Source organism: Pseudorca crassidens, chromosome 9 (genome assembly GCF_039906515.1).
Source record: "Pseudorca crassidens isolate mPseCra1 chromosome 9, mPseCra1.hap1, whole genome shotgun sequence".
Taxonomy (NCBI): Eukaryota; Metazoa; Chordata; class Mammalia; order Artiodactyla; family Delphinidae; genus Pseudorca; species Pseudorca crassidens.
Genome location: NC_090304.1, coordinates 26,611,978 through 26,631,697, shown reverse-complemented (window position 1 = coordinate 26,631,697; position 19,720 = coordinate 26,611,978). Strand labels below are relative to the sequence as shown.

The 19,720-nt window shown below is 48.9% G+C and overlaps 1 protein-coding gene across 8 annotated transcripts; it reads right to left on the bottom strand.

Moving 5' to 3' along the window:
* Positions 1-498: 498 nt before the first annotated feature.
* PAX6 (paired box 6) lies at positions 499-18,776 on the bottom strand. Of its 8 annotated transcripts, none has more exons than XM_067749519.1 (12): positions 18,698-18,776; positions 18,276-18,336; positions 14,592-14,722; positions 13,755-13,796; positions 13,445-13,660; positions 12,534-12,699; positions 6,501-6,659; positions 5,945-6,027; positions 5,296-5,446; positions 5,084-5,199; positions 2,310-2,460; positions 499-1,613 (listed from the first exon to the last, which is right to left on the bottom strand). In XM_067749519.1, the coding sequence occupies exons 2-12, from the start codon at positions 18,283-18,285 to the stop codon at positions 1,528-1,530; spliced, it is 1,311 nt and encodes a 436-aa protein (XP_067605620.1). In that variant the 5' UTR covers positions 18,286-18,336; positions 18,698-18,776; the 3' UTR covers positions 499-1,527. The 8 variants fall into 8 exon arrangements, with proteins under 8 accessions (XP_067605620.1, XP_067605624.1, XP_067605622.1 ...); XM_067749523.1 differs by having other exon boundaries at positions 13,646-13,660; XM_067749521.1 differs by lacking the exon at positions 13,755-13,796.
* Positions 18,777-19,720: the final 944 nt, after the last annotated feature.

The following is a 19,720-nucleotide window of genomic DNA, read 5'->3' as shown; positions in this document are numbered from 1 at the left end:
CTGTAGTGGTTCAATGGGAAGTGATGCCCCTTGTGCAAAGGGGAGGGAGACAGAAAAGGGAGAGGGCCTATTGGAGAAAGGCAACAGCTTTCAGGGAGTCTTGTATAAGAAACCTACTTTTGAATATAGTTCAGTGAAATCGCTGTTGAGACGCTGACAATGGAAATCTGCCCAGATTGAAAATGCCAGCCCTAATTCAAAAGACAATTCCTAGTTAATAGGTTGTTGCATTTTTAAATTATTTCTCGACTTTGAGCTTCTGAATTAAACAGCTAACTGGGAAATGCTACCATTTTGTATATGTACTCTGGGTATAAATGGGCACAGGTCTACACACAGCTTTAAGTGGAATTTCTTTCTAACACATTTGCGATTTATGACACCTATAAGAATTATTTCTTTAAGGATCATTGGGATTTAAAATAGAGTATGTATGAAAGCAACCATTCGTTTAGAATGTTAATCTAACAAGGAAACAAAATTTGTAACACCACACTATAAGGTTAAAAAGAAAATAGTATAATAAAGGAAATACAAAGGCTTTGGCATGGTTTTTACAATCAACAATGGTTAATTTTGATATGTAGTTGTGAACAACTTCAAAACACTTAAGTTTAAAACTCTTGCAAGCACTTTTAATTGATTAGGAATGAATTCTAGATGCACAAAATGATTGGACTGTGAACAGTAATACAACTATATCTAAGAACAATTAACTTTTGCTGGCCAAAGAAGAAACTTATGATTGCATGAAAATGTGTATAAAACATCTATAGAGTATTCTTGTCAAATATAAATGAAATTAACTTTATTATAGAAATCATTCTGAGGATTTCTAGGGAAGACAAATACTTACATTTTGACATAAAACAAATTGGATTATATCGAAGACACACTCTACCTTTTAGCTATCAACTTTTTTCTTCCTTGAATTTATATCTTACCCTTTTTTTGCACATAAACTTCATCTGTTAACAACCTTTGGAAAACCAACAGATATTTCTTACATAAATCTAGTGCATGTTGTTCCAGGTTTAAGTATATGCAAAGGAATGATACAAACGTGGAACATCAGTCCATAAACTATGAACAGATGGGTAGAAGTATTCGATATATCTTGATAAAACTCAAATTCGTGGCAAAGCTTGTTGATCATGATTTCCTTTTTTTTAAAACAACTTCATGACCAACAGAGATCAAACATCCATCCAGTCTACGTTGTTCTTTTTTTCATTATAACATACAAATGCCCATTTACAAATAATACACCAAAATGAATAAAAGTTTGGATACCAAAATGAAGATTTGTTCCAACTGATATCGTGCCTTCTGTATACAAAGGTCCTTGTTTCAAGTCCATTCCCCAGTGGTTCAACACAGGACACAATTGCAGTACTGAAGTGCTTCTAACAGCCATTTTTCTTTCCTTCCTGAACGTCCAACTGCTGTGTCCACATAGTCATTGACTGAATTAACACAATATATCCTTTCCTTTTGTTTGTTTGTTTTTTGATTGTTTGTTTTTTTTTACTGTAATCTTGGCCAGTATTGAGACATATCAGGTTCACTTCCAGGAACTTGAACTGGAACTGACACACCAGGGGAAATGAGTCCTAGAAGCGGGTGAAAGAAATAGCCATGTAGATATTCCCTTCAAGAGACAGGCATGGAGTACGAATTTATAGGTTAAAAAAAAATCTCTAGTACTTTCTAACATTTAACTGAATCTAAAAAAGAAAAAACTTTTCAAGTCCTATAAACAAAAGTAGCACCTTCAGAAACCAGAAAGCATGTTTACACACATCTACTGAATCCCAAAGGCCCCCACGCTCCCCCCACCAAAAAAACAACTCCATTTGTTTGTATGTTTGGAACTTTAGCAACAAAACCATCCTGGAAAACCAGAGTGGTACTTCTTCAGTTGCAATGAAAGGCATAGAGGAACTAGGAGGGAAGTGAGAAGTCTTCCAATAAACTCAGGAGGCCTTCACTGTTAAACTTTGGCTAATATAATAATTTCTCCTTGGAAAAGCTACGTTTTCAGGCCTTGTCTTCATATACAGCTTCTGCAATCAAATTCAGGAAAAACAACTTCTTTTTTTGTCAGTATGGCATCAAGTTACTAACTAGCTTGACTGAATTCCCCTTTTAATCAGTCTTCCCCAAGGAAGCGAGCAACAGAGAGTTAAATACACCATCACACAAGGCCAGGAGGTTCTTTTTAGGTAAACTTTGAGTGAAGGGAGATCACCTGGCAAAAGAAGCTGCAAAGGCCACCTCTGTGCAGCCTGCGGAGGGCAGCGGCTCACCTGTGGAAGTGGTGCCCGAGGTGCCCATTGGCTGACTGTTCATGTGTGTCTGCATATGTGGGGGGGTGTAGGTGTCATAACTCCGCCCGTTCACCGAAGGGCTGGTGGGCAGCATGCAGGAGTACGCAGAGGTCTGGCTGGGGACTGGGGGCTGGGAGGAGAAAGGCAAACTTGTGGTTAGTGAGAGACACTTTGCATAGCCACACCCCCAGCTCCCTCCCCCCCGCCCCCAGGAACTCTGCCAACAAGTCTGATCCTTAGATACCCGCAAGTAAAGCGCCTGAATTCCACGTGGTAACACTAAGATCGGGCTTCCACCCAGTCCTTCCGTTGTCCACTGCGGGAGCAAAGTTGCCTACACACCAAACTTTTTGAAGTACCAAAAATTCAGACCATTCATTGTCCAGCTAGACGGTTGGCACTACCCATAACATTAATAGGATTTTTGTCCATTTTCATCTTGGACCTCTGCTGGCACCTTTAGACAAACTATAACATGAGGACTTCCATAAAGACACACCCCCTCTCTTGCAAATTCAATCCATTTGGGAATCCAGCGACACCTCCACGCCTCAAACCCTGTATCTCAAGCTGTGAGGCAGAGGACAGTGGCAGGAACTCTCTGTAAAGTTTAGTTTAGGGACCCTGAAAGCCTTTCATGGTTGGACTTACAGATTTCAAGATTCTTGAAGAGGCAGATCAGTGATGATCTCAGGTTAAAGTAGTCAGAAGTGTCAGTAAATACCTAGCCCCATCCGGAGAATTAGCTGTGACTTTCTTACAGACACCAAAACTGAGATTAGGTTTTATCCACAAAATTGTGCTGCTACCCTCGAAGTGTTTAGAATCATGGTATTGAAAAGATAAACCTTTATCTTGACTAAATAAATACACAAGGCTGGGGCAAAACACCTCCTGAGCTCTCATGGGGCTATGCTGGGGCAGCAGGCTTGAGATGAATTAAGAGAAGCATACTGTCAGGAACAGGGGAGATGATAGTACTGCTCTGATCTGCAAACTATAGAAATGTTTAACATTCCAAGATCCACATGCTCAGAGAGGGTGATACATTAGAGAAGGTTCGGAGGAGGACACCCACCCTTTGTAAAATGGTTGAAGGTTTTGGTCAACAGGATAAACTGATGGACAGACTGGCCAGCCCTCACCCGCCTCCAAAATTCAAAGAGTAATTTTCTCTGAATGGTAGAATTGTTGATATTTTAATTTTATTTATGCTTTATAAATATATATGTATGGTTTGAATTATAAGTTGTATAATTTTTAAAAGTCAGCATTTGAAATAAATTGACCCACACCAGTCTAAGTGGAAACAACTCTAACAGAATAGCGGCATCTATTTCATTGTTTCTAAATGTTTTCTCATATACACATTTTTTTATCTTCATAGAAACCTAGATGTTGCTACAATTTACAAAACTGAACAAGACTCTGTGGCCTTATTAGAGTCTGAGGATGACTGCTAACATCGGGTTCAAAGAGGCAAGCAGGCCTTCAGGGCCTGCCAGAATTTCAGCTTGCATTTGCTTCTAATTCCCAAAATGACTTCCTCCAGGCAACTCTGACTTCTAGAAAATTCCAAGGCAGTCGTAGCAACCACAACTAATGGGCTGTTAATCCCTTAATTTACATTAATTGCTCTACGGCCAATAATATCAAGATGCAATAAAAATAGACGTGTGAATAATTCCTCTGAAGTTGCTTATCTAGCTGCTCCTGTATTAAGTCTAAAGACTGGGAAACACTTATTTTGGTGTGATTTGGGCTAGAAATCCAGCAGATGTTCAGTGGAGAACAAACGATGTGTGCAACCCCAAATTTGTTTCCATCAGGGGCTCACGCTCACACTATCTGGCATCTCTAATTGCTGCACAAATAGGGCAGGAGTCCTGGGGAAGTCACTGCAGAAGGCCCACCAGAAGACCAATTATTTTTCCCCATCAAGAATCCCTCTAGTTCCAAAGTTCTAGTACACCCTTCCTGCCTTAGACAACTTCCATCATAAAGGGTTAACCTAGTACAGGGCCCAGCACACGTAGGGGCTGGTAAATATTTGGGACGGAATTGAGAGTAGGAGCAGGTTGTTACACCAAGCAAATAGCATCAGCCTTTCCAGGCAGCTGGGAACGCCACCACCCCATCACATCGTTCACAGCAAAGACACACGAAATTTCTAGCAGATGCCTTCTATTCCTTTTTTTCTTCTAAGATACAGAAAGAAAACTAGCTTTCCTCTATGTTAAGTGTATCACACTATGCAAATATGAATCCCAATTCTGGTCCTTTTTTTCGTCCTCACTAGTTTATCAGAAACATCCTAAATAACAACCACAGGGCACATAAAGACTATACACTTATTAATATGAACACATGAATATAAACCCAAGTGTCATATATACTAACCTCTTACTATCTAATAATTTGCCAACATTATTTTCATTTTCTGGTACAAGTTTCTGGTCCCCAAAACATGCCCCATTCTCACCCAACATTATCAAACCAACATTCCCTGTGAGCAAAAATTAACTTGACGGCACATCAGGTTTTTATTTTATTAAAGGCATGAATCAATTAATCAATCAGCTAAAAGACTCGATTGACGGTTTTCATCTCAGACTTGACTGATCAAGCCAATCACTATATTGGGAAAGGCTCCAAAGGGTACACATAGGGCCAGTGAGGTCTGCAGGCCCCAACCCATTCCTCACTTCTTCTCCCAGGGACCCGTTAAGCAGGCAGCCGCCAGCCTCACTTACTTGCATAGGCAGGTTATTTGCCATGGTGAAGCTGGGCATGGGCGGCAAAGCACTGTATGTGTTTGTGAGGGCTGTGTCTGTTCGGCCCAACATGGAGCCAGACGTGAAGGAGGAAACTGCAGGGAGAGGACACAACAGACAGTCATTGTGAGAGTCAGAGCCAAGGGCCAACAGGTTGAAACACATTTGTTAGTACTAATATTTCCAATTACCAGGCGTGGTGGGTTGTGGGATTGGTTGGTAGACACTGGTGCTGAAACTACTGCTGATCGGAATATGACTAGGTGTGTTGCTGGCCTGTCTTCTCTGATTCCTCAGCTTTTCTTCTCTTCTCCATTTGGCTCTTCGATTAGAAAACCAGACCTGGAAATCAGATGGAACAGGTTAGCCCTGAGCCTACTCCCAGCTCCACCCCATCCCAGACACGTCCACTGTCCTCCTCCCCCAGCCCCGAGAGGCGTCCACTGTCCCCCTCCCCCAGCCCTGAGAGGCGTCCACTGTCCTCCTCCCCCCAGCCCCGAGAGGCGTCCACTGTCCTCCTCCCCCAGCCCCGAGAGGCGTCCACTGTCCCCCTCCCCCAGCCCTGAGAGGCGTCCACTGTCCTCCTCCCCCCAGCCCCGAGAGGCGTCCACTGTCCTCCTCCCCCAGCCCCGAGAGGCGTCCACTGTCCTCCTCCCCCAGCCCCAAGAGGTGTCCACTGTCCCCCTCCCCCCAGCCCCGAGAGCCGAGTGGCGCAAAGCATTTAGCAAACTGAATCTGTTGCTGTTTATACAAACAAATGGTGTTCCTTAGACGCACCCGTGTCTCTAGAAAAGGCAAAAGGTATGAATCACAAAACATGAACACACGGTCCCTGGGTACCTGTATTCTCGCTTCAGGTAGATCTATTTTGGCCGCTAGTCTTTCTCGGGCAAACACATCTGGATAATGGGTTCTCTCAAACTCTGAAAGAGTAAGTTGCATTCTTCTGTGTTGTGCCAGAACTATACAAAACGTGTCAACCAAACCCTGGATCAATCTGGTTTCCACCTCCCGACTTCTGTCACCTCCAACCAATTCCCTTTAAAATGCTACTACTAGTAGATTGATTGTACTTGGAAGAACTATCCCATCAGAACCAAGTTCTATTCTCTTTGAAATGACATTCATTCTTCTGTGGCCTGAATTAGCCAAATCATCATTGTTTCTTCATGAGAAGTCAGACTTTTCATCTGTGAATCACTGGTACATGAAAAGAAGAAAGAAAATACACACACACACTGAAAAGATGCCCAGGAAAAGAAAAAAAAAGGACAGAAAGAAAAAAGAAACCTTTTCAGGCCTCCGTGCAAGGGCCTTGGCTAAATTTAGCTCTTTGTACTGAAGATGTGGCATTTACTTTGATTTACTGCTTCTCTACTTTGAAAAACTCCATCACCTTTCTCCAGGGCCTCAATTTGCTCTTGGGTAAAGGATGTTCTATTTCTTTGCAGCTTCCGCTTCAGCTGAAGTCGCATTTGGGCCTCATCTGAATCTTCTCCATTGGAACTGATGGAGTTGGTATTCTCTCCCCCTCCTTCCTGTTGCTGGCAGCCATCTGGAACAAAAAGAATAGGACAGTAAGAGAAATTTGGAATAACCTGTGGTCTCCAAAAGGGGCGTCCTACAGCCATAAACTCCAAAAGCAGTCTCATCTGAAAGTCTCACCAAAACGTTCCCAAGGTAACTGTCCGCCTTCTTTTAATAAAAGACATTAGTGACATATGTTACCTGACCACCATTTTCTTTCTGTTTTTATCAAGATGAGACTGCACAATTTTGATACTTTGGGAATGGCATTCCTTTGAATGACAAAACAAGTGCTGAAGTTTCCAATTAAAATGATCTTTTATAACTAACCTTGACCCTCCAGATGCCTCGCCCAGTTCCCTTTCCTTAGAGAATTTATTTACCTATGGCTGTGTTGGGAAAATAGAAGAGTGATGTTCAAGATTTCAGCTGATCTATGATCAGTAATTCCTATCTAATCAATTAGATGTTGATAGGTTTGTAGAAAATGCTATTAAGAAACCAAACCAAGCTTGTAATCTTTAAAAAAATATTTATCTAGTTTTTATTTGAATTCTGCACAGTCAATTTCATTTTAAAGGTTGTGAATTTAGAAGTGCTTGCATTGTTCTGCAGTTTTATTCAACTATTGTATGAGTGCGCTTTGCCTTGACACCTATTACGAGCACAGCTGTAATTATATCATCACCAAGAACAGGCTATAATTGCTGAAAATGGAATTTTATATTTAGATAAAAGGACTGTCCATTCTTTGTAATGTGTTGCACCAGAGAAAAGTAAGATTTCTTTTAAATTTTTAACGTGTAATTTTAAAAAAGAAATAGTAGAGAGTTCACTAACTAGCTAAACATGCTATGCTGCAGCTGAATCCTTGGCATATCATTTAAGTGGTACATTTTTAATTAGGGCATTTCCACCACTTTTAATGTAATTTCTATCATTAAACAGGGGAAAGTTTTATTTTCCTTCGCTGCTTGGAGGGCAAGATGTGCAAGTAGGCTAGCTGTCTCCTCGTGCGCGTTGCAGGAGAAGGCACGGCCTGGCAAGGGAAGGACTCAGCCCTGGCTGGGCCTCTAGGGCCACTACCTGCTGGCTGGGTCCTTGGTCTTGGGTCCTGAGGCCCCCAAGGGACACCACAGGGGCTGGCCCCCCCATCCTAGAAACTTGGCCCGTGGGGGAGGGGCCTCTAGGGGCGCCTTGGTGGGAATAGACTTGGCCAGGAATATCATTTATAATCAGGAGACAATAGGCAGTGCCTTCAAAGAGTTCAGGGAATTGTGACAGGATCTAGTGGGATCTTTTCAGGAACTTTGAAATGTTTTAAAACCCCAACTTTCTCCCCCATTTAAACAGGCGGATTCATCAGTACTGGCCACCATATGGGCCCTTGGAGATCTATTGAGATGACCACCAACACTTGAATAGCGAGGGGCTGCCTTTCAGCGCCGCACAATGCCCCGCGAGTAAGGGAAACTATTAAACTCCTGGGGCAGGAGCGTTGGCAAACTTTCGTGGGCAGAATTTTGAGGCCACAATGAGTGCGGACAACAAAAGGATTCTCTTGAGGCGTGCAGCGGGCCACATTGTGTTACAAGAAGCCCAGTCAACAGACTTTTCAGTGAAGTGTGTTAACCCCTCTGCTCTGCTATCATTAATCACTGTCCCAAGAGCAGGCGTCTCCATGCTATTTAGGGCGCTTAGCTGGGGGTTGGAGGGTGGATGGGAGGCCAGGGCAGGGGGTGGGGGGGAGGCAGGGCCGGTGGATGAGGTCCGGGGCACGGGTTGGGGGGGGAGGAAGTGAGCCGGGGAGGCAGGGAGGATGGAGACCACGGGGGAGGGAGACAGGAGAGGAGGGGGTGGAGGCCTGGTGGAGGGGTTTGGAGGAGTAGGAGAGAGGAGAGGCATGGAAAGGTGGAGGAAAAAAGAGGGCTCCACAGAGACAGAGGCCAGAAAGGTATAAGAAGGACAGAAAAGAGTGCTGAGAGGAAAAAGAGACAAGAGGGTCGAAGGAGACGGGGAGAGAAAGAGAAAAAGGGAGATAAGGGAGAGACTATTAGTAAATGGGCCGTGGCTCTGCTTTGGGTCGTCTTGCGCTCCATCAGAAAGTTGGGGGTCGGGGAGGGCTACTTAGCTGAGGGAGAGCCGCTCACTCACGTGTGCCGGCACCAGTGTCTGTGCTAATTTACTGCCCCGAGTTTCCGGGTGACTTTTCAAAGTGTTATTCAGGGAATGAAATGAAGAGCCCCTTTTATTTTCGGATTCGGTCAATGAGGAAGACTTTAGAAATAGACTTTTTGGGCCAACTAGAAAGGCCCATCAGTCATTGCTTTGCGAAAGCACAAACAAAAACCTGCGATCATCAGAGGTTTAGGGAAGGGAGCGCTGAGAACACAATCCCATCTCGCGGGGGTGGTCACTCACGCCTTCTAGGAGGCCCCACCCCAGTCCTTTTTCTGGCACATTCGATCTCGCCAAACAAAGCTACCCGGGTCTGCCTCAGAAGACCCCCGCAGATAGCATTCTCTGCTCCCGTTTGCTTCGCTGACGTTTTCCTAATTTTAAAACATGGACATTTGCGCACGCTCTCCCTCTCCCTTTCTTCCTCCCTCCCCCCTGCACACACTCTCTCTCTCTCTCTCTCTCTCTCTCTCAGCAACGGAGGTGCAGCGCTGACTTGAACTGACATTTAAGAGGAGGAAAGTCAACGAGGATGAGGAGAGCTCGATTTTAAACCTCTTTGAGGGGGAAAATAAAAACAGCCGTGGAATTAGAGGCGGTTCAGGAGAAACCCGTGGCTGCAGGATCCCTCCAAGACCCTGAAGAGCGAGCGTGCTCCATTGAAAGTTTGTTTGCTCCTTTAAAAATAGCAACTGTTCGCAGCGAGGCAGTGCCGGAGAGGTCACTCTTAGACTGGGTGCCCCCCTTTTTTTCTTTAGTGGATTTACCTTCCACTCTTAAAGCTTTTAGCAAAATAGAACTGGAAGTTGGATCTCGAATTCCCCACATGATAAACCTAAGTGGCAAACAATTAAGATATCTTCTTTAAAAGGCGCCCCCTCTGAGCGCAAAGAAGGGGCCTTCAATGGGCGCCGTCCACCTTCCAGCCTAATCCGCGAGAAGGCGAGTGAAAGCGCCTCCCATTATCCCAGCCCCAGGACCATCTGACGCTCGGGATAGGATTTGTTTCCTGGAAGAAGGAGAGGAGAGAAAGAAAAAAAAAAAAAAAAAGACGCTGGGAAATAAAATCATTCCTTAGTTTCTTAGTGTCTTAATCAGTGATGCGGAAAACAAGCAAGAAAAGATAGCAACCCGGTTGCGGCACCTTTTCAGCTCTGGAGCGCGGATCAAAACATTGTAGCATCTGTTGAAAAAGAGACTGACTAAATCCTATAGAGGGCCTGGGTATTACGGGGCTGGTGGCGGGGGGGGGGGCGGGAGGAGATAAGAAAAAGTGTCTCTGTGATCCCTAAAACCACCAAAGCGCTGGAGAATCGGGGTTGGATAGAGTTGTCTCTTCTTGTTGTCAGCCCAAGTCGGCACAATTTTATTCACCGCCGCATGGCGTTGATCAGATGGAAACCAGATTTGTCTCCCTCTGAGACCTAACCTCGCCTTATGCTTTCGGAGTAATGGGCTCTTTAAAACCGCAAACCGGCTTCCTGGGCCGGCAAAGGGGGCGAGGGAGGGAGGGAGGGGGGCCTTCTTAGCGCCAAGAGAACCGAGGATTCCCGGCACATCAGCCGGCCGCCGGCGCCCGGTGGTCCCCACGCCCGGGACTCTGCGCTTGCCTGGCGCGACCGTCCTCGCCACGCGGTGGGGACCAGGCACTGGCGTGGGTTTTCTGTGGAGTGAAGGGGGAACTGGCAGTTGGGGAGCCAGAAGGCTCTGGCAACTCGGCGCCTGAAAGTTCAAAGCTCCTGAACTAGCGCCACCTCCTGCCCCAACGGTCACCACCAGGTCCTTGCGGTTAGGTTCTCGCTTCCCGCCCTCACGCTCCCCGCGACGAAAAGCCGCCCCAATCGGGCGCCACCTCTGGTTACAGCAGAGGGGCGGGCGAAGCTGCTGCTCTCGGCTTCGGTCCGGTCCGGGCTCCGGGGAGGAGGAGCGGGTGTCCTTGTTCCAGGCCCCGGGCAAACGTGAGCCCTCGCGCCCAGGGCTCAGCCCTCCCAGGCCCGGCCACTGTGTCCCATGCCCTCCCCGAGACCTCTCGCACCCGCCGGCCAGACTCGGCGGGGTGGGGTCAGCGGGACCGCAGACTGCGGGGGGCCGGGGAAGGCAACGGGAGCGCGTCACTTGGGTGTGCCCGGTGTGCGCAGGTGGGAAGCCTACGGTTTCAAGGGTCAGGTGAGGGTGTGGTGGTCACTCCCTCGTCCTCACCAGAAGCCGGAGGGGGCCGGGGCCTGCGGTCAGGGCGGAGGCAGCGCCTCCTCGGGTGCAGCCTCGCACCCTGGGAGGCCGCGGTTCGGCCCGATCCGGCGAGGGAGCGGGCGGGTCGCCCGGGGGAGCCGGGGCCCTGCGCGTCGGGAGGCCTCGGCCGGCCGAGCGGCCGCGCTGGGAAACACCGAGCCAGCGCTTTGCTCCCTATCTTCCCAGTGTCCGTCCTATATTGTTTTCTGCTCTTAAAACTGACATGTCTAATTGGCAATCGGTGCCGAATCGTGTCCAGAGGTCTCTTGTGGAACATTTCTACAGCTGTCTCCTTCAACTAGACGCTTATTCATGTCGCCTTAATGAGAAACAAAACGTTCTCTAATGAGCAATTACAGAGCGACAGGATTGTTCCCATAACAAATTCTTGCGAGTGACAGAAGCATCCTTTGTACCAGATATTTCGCATACTGTTACCGATTTTCCCTTCTCTAGCCCGGCTCGGTGGAGGCGCAGGGCACCTAGAGCGGGTCCGAGAGCGCACGGATGCGAGGGCAGCCCAGTCAGCTTCCCCTCGCCGCCTCCCAGGCCGGGAGCCCCCAGGCTTCCTCGTGCTCCGGGGAGTGAGACGCCACGTCCCATTATCCCGCATATTATCTCCTTGTCACGAGGACAACAAATACCGATTAATCTTCGGAGTAAACTGTTTCCTATTCCTGACCAAGCTACCTCCGGTGTGTGTAGGGGAGGGGGAGAGCCAACAGACCAGACCCCACCCCCATCTGCTCCTCTTCTTCCATCCCTTCTCACAGATGCAAGGACGGTCCAGATCCTATCTTTCCTCCCAGCCCCAGAGTCGCTCCCGGCACACCAAAGTCCGGTTCACAGTATCCTCACCCCACCCTTCTATGCAGTCGCCACCCACAAAGAGTGAGAACTGGGGGCCCAAAGGGTGGAAGGGGTCAGAGCAGAGAGGGTAGGGTTGTTTAGTTGGGAAAGCCACCACTTCCAATGCCCCATCCTCAACTTGGCCCTGCATCTCAGTGCTCACCCTCTCATACATACCCTACTCCTAGTCACATAATTTGTCAATTACGGCAAGAAGCAAAACGATACAATTATGTTTATCTTGCAGTCTGTCAGTGTGTTAACTTGTCACACTTCTACAGCAAGGGGGCTCTCCGTGCATTTTAATGGCACATTTGAATAGGGCACCACGCAGCTAGCTCATACACACACGCACATACTCCTGCCCATAACACACACTCGAGCGAACATATGCATGCACACACACACACACACACCAGCCACATTCATACTACCTAACATACACAACCCTCGAATTCCCAGGCCAACCAGATAGTTCAACAAACACCACCTAGATACAGCGCAAGTCGATATGTCCCAAGCCTTTGAAGAGTTTCTCCACTACATTCTCTAGGCACAAAAGCCCGGAGAGGGAAAAAGTTGGAGAAGAGGATGGGCAAGGGGCTGCATATATGGAGAAATTGAGGATGGGTGTTTGGGTTTTTACCTTGAGTAGGTTGCCCTGGCACCGATGTCCCCGGATACCAACCCGGGCGGGTGCCCCAGCTTCCGGTCTGCCCGTTCAACATCCTTAGTTTATCATACATGCCGTCTGCACCCATCTGTTGCTTTTCGCTAGCCAGGTTGCGAAGAACTCTGTTTATTGATGACACCTGCAAATCAAATCAAGATCAAACCAAATGGTAGAGTCTCCTGAAGACACATTTGCCCTAAGTCCCCATCTCAGCACTCCCACCGCTTAAAGAATGACCCTTAATACATTTAAAAAAAAAATTCCCAGCCATCCTAGGACAGTGGGTGGATTTGCAGAGACATCGTGGAAAGAATGCCAGCCATCGCTTTGGGCATGGAAACTCAGTTGTGTAGAGAGTTGAAAGACTAGGGAGGGGTCCTTCACTGTTGCGCACTGTCTCTGTTGACCTAACTCATATGGCTGCTTTTTTGTTGTTAAAGACTTCCCCCCCAAAATATTGAGACTTGGCCTAGAGCTTTCTTTCACTTTTATTTGTTTTATATTAGGGCAGAAATGGATGTTTGATGCCTGAAAGAAGGTTCAAACAGGTAGATTTGGCGGAAGCTCAAATCTGGTTTTCATTTGCATTTTCCTTCTAGATTCCAGTGCCTTTCTCCAGGTGCCTCCGCTCTCTACTTTGCCACATGCAAGTGAGGTGCATAACCCCCCACATTTGACTTCCATTTTCCAGAAGGTCAAAAAAAAGGTCAGGGTGCTCCTCTCAAGACCCCCAGGTACAGAGGAGACAAATTGTGGAGCACGGAGGAGAGAAAGAGAGAAAGACACTGGCAGAGAGAGGAGCAGGGGGAGGTCAAGAAAGTGATGGTAAAGAGGGAAGAGTGTGAGCTTAGGGCAGGAAGAGGGAATGTTCTCAGTGAACTTACACTTGGTATGTTATCGTTGGTACAGACCCCCTCGGACAGTAATCTGTCTCGGATTTCCCAAGCAAAGATGGACGGGCACTCCCGCTTATACTGGGCTATTTTGCTTACAACTTCTGGAGTCGCTACTCTCGGTTTACTACCACCGATTGCCCTGGGTCTGATGGAGCCAGTCTCGTAATACCTGCCCAGAATTTTACTCACACATCCGTTGGACACCTGCATAGGGGAAGTGGACAGAAAACCACATTATTAATAATTTCAAGACAAAAATAAAATTGTTTAAGTATGCATTAAACAATGACAAGCTTACGTTTTGATTGTCCAGCACTTGGACTTTTGCATCTGCATGGGTCTATAACACAAAAATATACCTTCAATGGTATGAGAACTTACTGTAGAGAGCTTTTTTCTTAAAATTACATTTGTAGCCCTAAAAACTACAAATAGGATGATACTTTCAAACCGTTTGAACTAAAAAAAAAAACTAATTTCAAAGTTTTAAAAACTGTTTTTGTAAATAAATGCTGCTTGAAGATGCATCAAAACGAAGTCAGATTGTTTTGTGCTGACCTTGCTTAAAGTGCTGTTAAGCTGTAATGAGTGAAGGGGAAATAGAGACTGAATTTTTAGTTATCATTCCTTTAAAAATATGCCCAATTGAGTAAATGTGAGTTAGGGAGGGAGGTAAATAGCATTCGTCTTTTAAAATCAATATATATATTTTTCATAAATACGAAGAAATCAAACAAGTATCTCAAACCCTGAGGTAAGCATGGGATGAGGGAGAGGGGAATGAGATTATGTGGATTTACATAAGTCATTTTATTATAGTTCATAAACTGTTACCACAATGAATGTTTTTGCCAAATGAAAAAAGAAAGGTTTTGTTTTTTTTTCGGATTCACACCCAATTTTTTTCTTAAGCAGATGAATTGTCTTATGTGACTGACCCAGGTTGGAAGAGATCGGGAAGGATGGTGGAAGGAAAGGGGAAAGCGGAAGGCAGGGGAGTGGGGTGGGGACTGGAGTGGGGGTGAGGGTAGGTGGGTCCATAATTAGCAGCCTTTACAGTAAGAAATGGAGAGAGGGCGTTGAGAGTGGAGGGCCGCGGGGGGCGCGGCGAGTGGGGCGGCGCCGGGAGGATCACCTGCAGAATTCGGGAAATGTCGCACGGCCGGGCCCCGCTGTGAGCTAGCTCTACGATCTTCTGCCGGGTGGAGTCCGGCAGTGGCCGCCCGTTGACAAAGACACCACCGAGCTGATTCACTCCGCTGTGACCTGAGGAAAGGGAGAGGAGAGCAGAGCAGAGCGGAGAGGAGAGGAAGAAGAGTAAAGAGAACGAGGAGGTGGAGGAAGAAGAGAAGGAGGAAGAGAAGAAGAGGGAGAAAGAAGAAAAGGAAGAAGAAAGAAAAGACAACCACAATGCATCCTCAGCTCCCTGCCAACCCTGGCCAACCTCAGCGATCAGGTCCCTGCTATCGATCAGAAATGACAACGGGACCTCGCAGCCATTCCTGGCATCGGGCAGCCCAGCCCAAACACAGCCGAGCTCCTGCCCACCAGACTGCAGAAGCACCATGCAGACACACACCGACCAGCAAGAGCACACACACCTCACTACCGCCTTCACTCCAGCAGAGCCCCCAGCCCACCGCTGCCTCCATAAACACCCCAGCCAGTCTCTGAACCCGCAAGGTGCAAATCACCAGCTCAAAAAATATCCTCCCAAAGATCCCCTCTGAGTGTCAAGAAAAACCACGAGTCCTACAGAACCCACACTGAATCTCCAAGGTCTCTGCATTGTTAGAACTATGATAGCAAATCCTATAGCTCTCCAGTGCTCCCTCAGACACTAGAGTCCAGAAACGTTTGTTGTCACACTCCAAACTCTGGTGAAGGCAACACACAAGCACTGGGATTTAAAAAAAAAAAGGAGAAGAAAAGGGGAGGGAGTAGAGAAGAACCAGAAGAGCAAATCCATGGCTAATGAATCACAACCTGGGTTTCAGCACCTCCACTGAAGGCTTCCTCAAGCCTCAGAGCCCCAGATCGGCTCCAGCCACAAAGTAGGCTGGCTGCTGCAGTGGGGCGGAGATCTGGGAGTCTGTTCGCACCGGCCACAGCTCTGCTGCTAAACTCGGACCTCCCCACAGCCAAGGACAGATATTAGCAAAAATCAAAAAGTGAAAAGAAAAGGAAAAGACCACACCGCAGTGTCCCCCATCCCTCCTTTATCTGGTTATCTCACAACCTCACCCCATTGTCTAATCATAGGGAATAGGGAGTTAGCACCTCTGTAGCCCCTCCCCAGAAACCACAGACACACAAATAAAGCCAATTGCCAATTCCCACTTCCTTAAAAATCTCCAACCTGCAGCCCCGACTCTAGAGAGCAGCCCTTCCAGGAGAAGATGTGGCTCCCCGCTCAGCTCTCCTCTCCTCTCTTCTCCTTGGAGCCTCTGATAAATTGACTCCAGAAAGCTGAGCTTCTTAGCAATAAATAAGCTCCAAATATAGAAGAGGGGGGAAAATATGATGAGCCTCTCTGACATTTGTCTTTAAAATAAAACTAGCTGCACGTCAAGTTTGAGCTTAATTTCTGGAAATAGGCGGAAGTCGCTCCGGATCATGCATGGAAGGCTAATTGAAAAGATCAGTCGGGGCGCTTGTGGCAGCCTTGTCACTTTGTGACAGTGCTCCGCTCCGGGAAATTGCATCGTCACGACAAACGGGACCGTGATAAAACGACCCTTTCCGTCCCTATTTGTAGATCACTCAGACGAGATTGAACTGCACTCGTTTCCCCTTCGAGGGGAGCCGCGTTTTCAGGGTAGCCGAAGGCTTGGGGCGGGGGGGGCCCTCACTGAGGGGGGTGCTGGAGCCTCAACTCGATGAGAAGTGACAGGCTTTTGGGGTATCTAGGCTCCGGCCGGGCCCAGCGTGAGCAGGGCCATCGCAGGGACACCGTTTCTCCAACAGAGCAAGCCCTAGATCGCGCTTACCGTTTTCTCCTAAACTCCCTTTATTGCCTTCCTTTGCCTCGAAAGAGCTTCTACTCCTCCAGATTCGGAGCCTCCCCTTTGGGCAAAGGGAGCCTTCCAGGAAAAAGAAAGGCTGCCCCAGAGAAAGATCGAGAAAGACTTTCTAAACTTCACGCGCTGCCTGAGCAGGTCCCAATCTAGGAATGCCAAGGCGTGTGAGGCCGCCTAACCCTAGACCTCCCTCCTTCTCCCCGCATTGCAAAAAACAACCTGCCCGCCACCTCCACAGCGACCGCCGGCGGGTGCTCGCCCAGGGCCAGGTCGCCTCTGCCAGCATCGAAATGGCAGCGAGGAAGCGCAGCTATAAGTTCCCCTTCAGAGGTTAAGCCTCAATCATTGTGTCCCTTCCCTAGGGACGGCTGGCGCTCTCGCCCAGTGGCGATGATTATGCGCCTAGAATTCGACCGCGAAGCATCTAATAGGAAAACATATGGTGTCAATTTGGATGCTCTGCGCCTCGCGCACACCCGGGAGCGAGCGGCACAAAGCCCTGCAGGCCGGCCCGCGACCCCGCGCGCCCCTCGGGGCCCGCCAGCCAGGCCGCAGCGGCAAACCCACAGCGCCGGGCGCCGGGGGCCGGCCCTCCCGAGAGCCTGCGGCTGGGGACCCTGTGCTGTAGGGGGAGAACCCAGCAGCCAGGAAGGGTGGACAGAAGCCTAAGCCTCGCCAAGGAGGGTTCCTACCAGGCCGAGTCCCAGGGCCTGGCAGGTTTCTGCACAACTAATCCGCCTTAAAGCTCGCCACCTTTGCGCCCACTCCTGCGCTTTACGCCCACCAGCCGCGGAAGCACCAGGGGACGACTAGCGGTTCCAGGACAGATGGATCAGGCGCTGGGGACCCTCCTCAGTCTGCAGTTCGGCAAGGGAAGGTTTCTAGAAGGCTTAGGCCTTCGGGCACTCCATATAGCTGGGCCCTTAAACCGCGTCCAGACTCCGCACCTCAACCCTGGCCTAGTTTCGCTGGGCCTCCACGCTCCCAGGCCCGGTCTCCAGATTCGTCCTGCCACACACCAGCACTCACGGACCGAGCAGGAAAGTGGGCTGGGGGCCCAAAGGGCCTAGGCAGAGGGAGAATGGGAAGTGCAAGAGCCTGGGAATCAAAGGCACAGCGGGCCGGAATGACCAGGACACACACAGCAGCTATCGGGGCAGGGCTTCTCCACCTCCTGGGCTCCATCCTCACTCTCTTCCCAGACCTAGTAAACCTGCTCTCGCCGGCGCCCTGTAACAGTCCCATGGTGCCAGTGTACCACCTCCACCCCACCGCAGGCCTGGGTGCCCCGCTCCGCTGGCCTTCCAGGGCCCTAGCCAGGGTGGGGAGGGGAGGAGCTGCCCTTAGAGTGACTGGGGGAGGGGAGCCCCCACCCCGGACGGCGCAGACATTCAGTCTTCGCTAAACCCAAGGGGCCTCCTTCTCGCGCTGCGACTGGAAGCCTCCGCCCCGCCCTGCTCAGCCCAGCCCCCCTCTCTGGGGTCAGAGCCCGGGCAGGGGCGGGGAGGGGGTGTGAGTTACAGGATTTGGGGGGATGGGGTTTCTCTACCGCAGCTTCGCAAACTCTTGCGGGCTGTTCTGAGGGGCTCAGCCCCTGTTCTTCCAGGAGGGAGAACAGAGCAAACGGCCTCCCCTCTCGGGTTGCCGGGCTAGGAGAGAGGAGCAGCTGCTTCGGGTCCCTCGGCCTCGCGCCCGCGGTCTGGCCAGCGCGGACTCCGTGAGGCTCCATGCCCTCCCCCGACCCGCGCGCGGGTCTGCACCTCCCCAGCCCCAAGTCCAAGAAGACCAGAGGCACTTACTGTTCTGCATGCTGGCGCAGGCTGGGGGCCGCGGTATCCCACGGGGCTCGAATATGGGGCTCTGTTAGCAAGAATATAGGCATTAATCATGGGCCAGCACCAGGTAGGCCTACCTCCCTACAGAGGATGTCCTGGAGCCAGGACAGGAGAAAGCCCCCTCTTTAAGGAAATGATCCACTCAGTCGGTTGCAGCGATGGAAGAGTCATCCAGCCCTGCCCTCCAGTGCATGCAAAATCTACCCTTTGGGCTACAAATACTCCAATATTCCCAATCTGTTCCCCCCAAATCTCTTAGTAGTTAACCCTTTAATCAGGAGAATCGATGACCTGATTTTGAATTTTTTCTTCTATCTGAACAACAATGAGCGAGCATTCTGACTCTTTCAGATTTTGGAACCCAAAGCAGCCAACGTAGAACTTGCCTGAAATCTGGGATGTCTGTCCACTCTCACAATAAAAGGTCTCACACATCTGCACACCCCTAGTTAAAGTCTTCGCCCTAAGACAAACCAGAAGGAGAGAAAGGTATGTCAAACTGTGGCTCAAAAGCATAGGCCCATGGGCTCTCTGATCCACACTCTCAGAAAGAAAGAAAAAAAAATGCATCTAGGTCTCAAACTGCCATAAAACCCTAAATCCCAGACTTACACCCACATTTCCAGCAGCCTATCCTGCAGAAGTCCCCACGGTTTGCTAGTGGCTGCCCTGGCCTGGCTTGGGAGATATGGAGAAAGGATCTGACAAGTTGGGGCCCCATTTTGAAAAAATATCAAAAACCAGGGAAAGGAAGAGGGGAGAACAAGAGAAACAGCTGGGTTAGGAGTAGAGGCCAAGAGCTGGGGGGTAGGGTGGGGGGGAGGGGGAGAGGACTTATACCTGAAGTTTAGATGTGAGGCAAAGGGGACCTTGGAACTTCAGGGTGCCTGAGGGTGCAGGCTGGGGCCTACTGGGAGGGCTTCGGAGCCATTACTCCTTCCTTCAAGAATTTCACCACCCCAGTTGCCCGAAGGCCCCCAGAACCCAACTCTTTGGTTACCCCTTTATCCTTCACTCTCTCCCTCAAAGCTTCCCAGTCAGACCCCCTCTCTACTCACTTCTCAGCCTTTCTGGGACTTTGAAAGTGGCAAGCTTAACTTTTTCCCCCCCAAACCTCACTTATTGTGATTAACTTATCTTTTGGTGTTTAGATCTTCCCCCCTTTTACTGTACTGTGACACACGCTGTCTACCTCGCCTCACTGCTTTAAAAAGTATGAACAGGAGGGGGTGAGCGTGGTCGACAAAGCCTACAGAGAGTGAACAATGGCTTCTATTCTCCAGCCCTCCCCAAACCCAAAGAGCAAAACCGAGTCCCCCTAACCAGCAACACAGCTTCCAACCAAAGGTACCAACAACCCACCAACTCACAAAGGGAGCAGAGGGACACTTCTTGCTTTGTAATTCCTG

Coding starts and splice junctions, on each gene's coding strand:
- PAX6 (XM_067749516.1), bottom strand. CDS start 15,996: ATGTCAGAGAGGCTCATCATATTTTCCCCCCTCTTCTATATTTGGAGC. Junction 6,660..12,533: donor GCCAGGGCAACCTACTCAAG/GTAAAAACCCAA, acceptor TTTTTGTTCCAG/ATGGCTGCCAGCAACAGGAA. Junction 1,614..2,309: donor CTCGGGCACCACTTCCACAG/GTGAGCCGCTGC, acceptor ACCCGCTTCTAG/GACTCATTTCCCCTGGTGTG.